The 6,368-nt window shown below is 46.0% G+C and overlaps 1 protein-coding gene across 1 annotated transcript in view; it reads right to left on the bottom strand.

Annotated features, from left to right (window-relative positions):
- TGM1 (transglutaminase 1) overlaps positions 1-6,368 on the bottom strand; it is a gene marked incomplete at its 5' end in the record, with an annotated part of 51,794 nt that overhangs the window by 22,923 nt on the left and 22,503 nt on the right. Inside the window, 2 exons of the mRNA XM_083378750.1 lie at positions 85-306; positions 381-438. Of these exons, the coding sequence (XP_083234876.1) occupies positions 85-306; positions 381-438 (280 nt within the window). The remainder of the gene's footprint in view (positions 1-84; positions 307-380; positions 439-6,368) is intronic.

Here is a 6,368-nt window from a genome sequence, read left to right as displayed (position 1 = left end):
TCTCACCCCCCCCACACACACACAAATCCCTCTCTGGAGGTTTGAGGTGATCTCTCAGCCCACCCCACCCCCCGAACAACTCACCCCGGATGACGGGATCTGTTCGCCGGGCTCCCGGGATCTCGCCTGGTGCGGGTGTCCAGTCGCTGTCATCCCGCTGGCCCGCGCAGCACCGGCAGAATTTGTGAAACCAGCTTGGTTTCTTCCTCCTGGGAGCCGGTTCTGCCGAATTCGGCTGGCGTACCCGGTAGCTGACGTTGGCCCACCGGCCTGCATCCCCTCGCGGATCCGATACAGGCATGGCGTCTGCAGTGGAGGAAGAAGAAGGGTGTTTAGCTGTACAAGCCCCGATCCGAGGCTAAAAAACAAGGAAGACCAACTTTTGTTTGATTTGGTTAATCGTTTCCCCGTTTGCACCCGAGTCTCCTCAGGAAGAAGCTGGAGAGGCGATGAAAAAGACAGGGGAGAGATTCCGGAATGGCATCGGAGCCCCCAAAGACTGGCTTTCAATGCCAGGCAAAGAGCAGCTGATAGGTCCCTGGGGGTAGGATGCAACTTCTGGCTACGCAGTTGCATTGCAGGAAAACTCACAACTTGCCTCCATCGAGCATTCAGTCTAAAACAGGAGTCTTCCAACTTGGCCCTTTGATGACCTGTGGACTTCAACTCCCAGAATTCCTCAGCCAGCGTGCCTGGCTGAGGAATTCTGGGAGTTGAAGTCCACAAGCAGGGCTCTTCAAACGTGGCCCTTTGATGACTTGTGGACTCCTCAGCCAGTGTGAGGGAACCAGAATTCCTCAGCAAGCGTGAGGGAACAATGACCCTTTTACGACTTGCCTGGCTGAGGAATTCTGGGAGTTGAAGTCCACAAGTCATCAAAGGGCCAAGTTTGAAGACCCCCTGGTCTAAAACCACTTGAAGATGAGTGGACGTCAACTCCCAGAATTCCCCCAGCCAGCAAAGGTTTACCAGAATTTAGCATGGATAAAGAACAAATTGAGCCTTTTCCCCCCATAGGGTAACTTTCTTAACAGATAGTGGGGATGCAGTAGACGTAATATACCTTGATTTCAGCAAAGTTAAAAAAAATAGCCAATGAAAACTGGCTGGGGAATTCTGGGAGTTGAAGTCCACGAAAGTCTTAAAGCTGCCAAGTTTGGAGAGCCCAGTTGTAGGGCAAACTGGCTCCCCTTACCTTACTTCAAACTTGGCCCTTTGATGACTTGTGGACTTCAACTCCCAGAATTCCTCAGCCAGGCTGGCTAAGGAACACTGGGAGTTGAAGTCCACAAGTCATCAAAGGGCCAAGTTTGAAGACCCTGCCTTAGAAAGAGTCCTCGGCCTGCTTTGCCTGGACATTAAGCCCCTGTTTAACAATGGCTTACGGATCAAGCCAGCTTCAACGGCCTAGAGTTGTAAGGTACTTGCATCCCTGCCAATCAAGCATCTCCATTCAAATGGTCTTAGCTTCAGCACAGACAAGGAAGCCGGGTTGGTGCATCACACTAAGCCATAGTTTGTTTCACCGAGGTTCACACCACAAACCACCACAGTGGGCTGAATTCACAACCCATGCTGAATCACAAATCCCCGATAACAAAGATCTGCTTCCATTACTGCAATTTTTTTTTATAGTTTTACCAACTGGGATGATCCTTGCAAAGGGCTTCTCCTCCAATGTTTAAGATTCCAGGTTGACCAGGTGTGTTTTATTAGAAAAATAAGATTTTCCTTAAAGCTACAGGTGGTTCTCAACTTACAATCGTTCATTTAGCGACTGTTTCAAGTTAGAATGAAAAACAAAAGTGACTTTACAACAGGTCCTCACATTTACGACCCTCACGTGATTCAAATTTGGACCTAACCAAAGCAAGGTGGGAATATTTTGACTCCCCCCCCCCCATGCCTCTTTCAAAAAGTACAGGGTTGTTTCAACTTACAATCATTCGTACAACGACTGCTGGAAGTTACAAGGGCACTGGGGGAAAAAAGTGACTTTGTGACCAGTCCTCGCACTTGTGACCATTATAGCATCGCCACAGTTACATGATCAAAACTGGGGTGCTTGGCAAACGGGCAAGTAGTTACGACGGTTGCATGATTCGCTTAGCAACCGCCCTGCTTAGCAACAGCATCCCGGGGTCACGTTGATCTCCCTTTGCGGCCTTCCCAGCCGGCTTCCAATAGGCAAAATCAATGGGGGCAAGCCGGATTCGCTTAACGACCGTATGATTCACTGAACGACTGTAGCGATTTGCTTAACAAACCGTGGCCCAAAAAAAAATGGTTGTAAAACGGAATGCGACTTGCTTAACAACTTAACAATGGAAATGATGGTCCCAATGGTGACGTAAGTCGAGGACTAGAGGCGGTGGTGAAAGGCATCTACCAACTGGCTGTTAAATGCAAATCTTCCAGGGGTATTCAGATTCAAAACATCCCGTTCTCCCTGGAAACACATTGCCGGTGTTCACACATCCTGCAGACACTTCATTGTGAAGGAAACGCAATTTGGCTTCGCAAACTGAATTTCCAAGCAGCTAAGCCCGAATTCAAGACATCACAAGACCGTTCCGCGTATCATGTGAAAAACCTTTGCTACAGTTCTGGGACTTTGCTCTGCATGTGTGTGTGTGTGTGTGTGTGTGTGTGTGTGTGTGTAATCATCTCCAGCCTTGTGACTAGCTTTGACCCCAGTCTTTCCCTCCAATGAAGACGTGCCAAGTTTCTAGTCCTTAAGATCTTTCGCAAGCTCTGTCTCCCTTCCCCTTTTTCTGTATCCTGACTCAGCGCCAGGGAAAGGAGAGTGAGGGGTCAGCCGGCCAAGGGTGGATTCCCGGCCTCCCTCCTTTCCCCCACCACCACCACAAGCCCACCCAACAATTCTGCTGTCTGCCAGATGTGGACAGATGTGGGGAAGCCAAAAGAGGCCAAAGGCTAGAAGGCTGAGATAAGAAAACAGAAGAGAGAGAGTAAGAAGCTGTGCTTTCAAAGGGGTGGAAATGGCTGATAAAATTTGGACTGGGGGGGTGGGGTGAGGAGGTGTCTGGCCAAAGATGTCCAGATATCAAAGGGATTGGAAGAAAAAACAGGTCAGAGGTCCAACCAACATCTGCTCAACATCTGCTTGTTTCCAAGATGGTTTAAGTCTCCTTCCCCATAACCCCAAATGTCCTGTTTCCCCCCCCCCCCCGCTCCTTTGATTTGGGCAGTGTTTCTCAACCTGGGCAACTTTAAGATGCGTGGACTTCAACTCCCAGAATTCCCTTGCCGGCTGGGGAATTCTGGGAGTTGAAGTCCACCCATCTTAACAGTTGCCCGGGGTTGAGAAACACTGAGATTGGAGCTTGATCGAAACAATCCTATACTTAGATTTAATCTTAGGGTAAAAGGAGAGAGAGAGAGAGAGAGAGAGAGAGAGAGAGAGAGAGAGAGAGAGAGAGAGAGAGTTGTGTAAAACCTCCAGCTTCAGGGACAGTCTACCTGAAGAACAAATCTCCAGGAATGGCATGAGTTTGACAGCAGGTCGACCCACTCTGCCTGAAACAGACCGGGTTGCATTCCTGGCTATCTTACAAACCCTAAAACAAGGCTCTTCAAACTTGGCAACTTTAAGACTTGTGGACTTCAACTCCCAGAATTCCTCAGCCAGGCTGGCTGAGGAATTCTGGGAGTGGAAGTCCACAAGTCTTAAAGTTGCCAAGTTTGAAGATCCCCTGCCCTAAAAGAAAGGCTTGCTCAATGGCTGCTGCTTGACAAACCATAAATAAACCAGGAATCGGTGTTATGTAATGGCAAACTAGGCCTGGTGTACATCATGTGAGGGGGTGGGGGTGGGAAATATACATTTTCCAGTTTTGGTGTTTGTAGAAATTCAACCTGGGTGAGCAACCAGGTTTTTTTTTTTAATCTCTGCATTTTTACATTTTTAAATTTAACTTTTTAAATTTACATGCTGAAGGCAAGCTGGCTGGCCTAAAAACTGTCTTTTATAACACAAATGGCAGTCCTGTGTGAGTTTATGAATGCAAATTTTCCTTTTTTCCGCCCTGGCCAAAAAAACCTAAATACATGTCTAATGCTTAGCTAAAATAAAAAAAATAAATAAACCAGATTTCGGTAGCCGACATATATAGAACCTTGTCGTTCTGACTATGACTTTTGAATTCTCTCTGTTACTAGAAGCCAACGCCGATTCCCCGCAAGTAGAAATCTAACCTTGGAAGAGAGCCAACGTGTCCGCCAAGGAGTTGCTATTTTCCTGGCATGATTTGCAGAAATTGTGTTGTGCCTTGGGACATCCCAAAATAAATAAATAAAATAAATAAAATTTCAGACAAGTTTAACTCGGCTACCAAAATACTAGGGAAAGAACGGGGCCTGGGATACTGTAGTTAGCCTGCAGGAAGGGTGGAAACGGTGAAATCAAAGAAAGAAGTAAGATAAATAAAATCAAGTTGTGTATGCTTGGGTGTTCAAGTGTAACAAAACAAATGAGAAAGCATGTCCAAAGTGGCTATTGGTAGGTTTTTTGAGGGCTTGGCCAGGGTGCGAGAAATAACATTAATTATTCTTCTGCCACGGCTGGCATTGTTTCCAATGCACAGGGCTGCTGTGTTGAAGTCAAAAATACCTTTTAGACTGCGAAAGGGAACGGTGGCGAGGGCGAATCCTGTTTATTTTTCGATCTATAATTCATTTCCTTCTCCTTTGTTCCACCCAGATTCCAAAGCCTGCTCCTTCTGACTTAAGAAAACATATTTTGCATGAAGGGTCAGACGAAATGTATTATACCTGTAGATCAGGGCCCGGGGGCCATCGGAAAAAAGAGTCATATGTGGAGATAAGACCCAGGTGTGGGTGTGATGGACAGGAGAGCGAGGAAGATGAATTGTGAGAGACACATTTACGCTTAGGCAATTGCACCACTTTTTTCTTTCTGCTCGGGAGGGGATTTATTTATTTATTTATTTTATTTTATTTAGATTTATATACCGCCCTTTCCCGAAGGACTCAGGGCGGTTTACAGGGCATTTGCAGTACGAGGTTGACCTACTTGATAGCATTGCGAAGTGGGTCGAGTGTGAGGCCACTGGAATTTCGAAAATGGGTCGCGAGTAGCTCTGGTGAGGCCCCTTGTAAAGGAGGATTATGTCTATTATCTTCCTTTGCTTGAGTTGTGTGAGGCAGAACAGAAAAAAGACGGTCACTGAGCATGTACCGAGTGCTTTTTTGCTCAGCTCACACACCCAAAAAAAAGCGTATCCAGCTCCCTAAGGCCTTGAATCTTACAGAAATCCCGGCCAACAATTAAGGATGCATTTTGTATTAATTTTCTACTCTCTTCGTGCCAAATATAACAATATGTCTAATGGCGTGGCGTATTCTGTGCCTTTAAACGCACCACGACCGGAGAAGTCTGTACAGTACTATAACAATCCCATCTGGGGTAAACTTCTTTTCTTTCTGTGCAAAAAACCCGAAAGCTTTATTTTAATTGTCCCCAAAGGTGCTTTTTTTATTTTAATTGTCCCAAAAGGTTTTTTTTTCTTTGAAGACGTTTCGCTTCCCATGCCAGAAGCTTCTTCAGATTCTGACCGGATGGTGGGGAATGGAAGGAATATTCTATATTTATTCTATATTTATTGTTTATTAATTTAATTTGTATACCGCCCTTCTCCCGAAGGACTCAGGGCGGTGAACAGGGCAATACATATTAAAAAACAAGATACAAAAATTAAAAGCGATTAAACAACAGTGCCCATGAATAAATTAGTACATATTAAAAAGTTAAAACCGATTTATAAAACCCAACCCAATATATTCTGCCTTTCCATTTCAGAGCCGAAGAAGCTTCTGGAATGAGAAGCGAAACGTCCTCAAGGGAAAAACCAAAAAAGTCCAGTTGACTCCTGAAAAGGAAAAAAAAAGCCCTTTTGGGGACGAATCCTGACCTGGAGGAGGGAGAATCTCCACAGACTTTTGTTTCAATTGATTTTCAATTGGTTTTTAAATGCAGGCAAGTCCTTGACTTACAACAGCTGATTTAGCGACCGTTCAAAGTTACCACATCGCTGAAAAAAAGGGGACTTGCGACCATTTTTTCCACACCTAGGACCGCGGCAGCGTCCCCAAGGTCACGTGGTCCAAATTCAAATGCGTGGCCACTGGCATGTACTTACGACGGTTGCAGAGTCCCCCCCGAGGGGGGGGGAAGGTCGTGAAATGGGGCAAAACTCACTTAGCAACTGTCTCCCTTAGCAGCAGAAACTTTGTGCTCATCGGTTGAGGCCTACCTCCATTTATGATCCTTATTTATGATTTGGATGTTTAATAGGGCCCTTTTTAATTGGATGTCGGCAATCCGC

The sequence above is a fragment of the Vipera ursinii genome (assembly GCF_947247035.1).
Source record: "Vipera ursinii genome assembly, chromosome: Z".
Lineage (NCBI taxonomy): Eukaryota > Metazoa > Chordata > Lepidosauria > Squamata > Viperidae > Vipera > Vipera ursinii.
The sequence above is the reverse complement of the archived record's forward strand: the minus strand, read 5'-3'. Positions and strand labels throughout refer to the sequence as shown.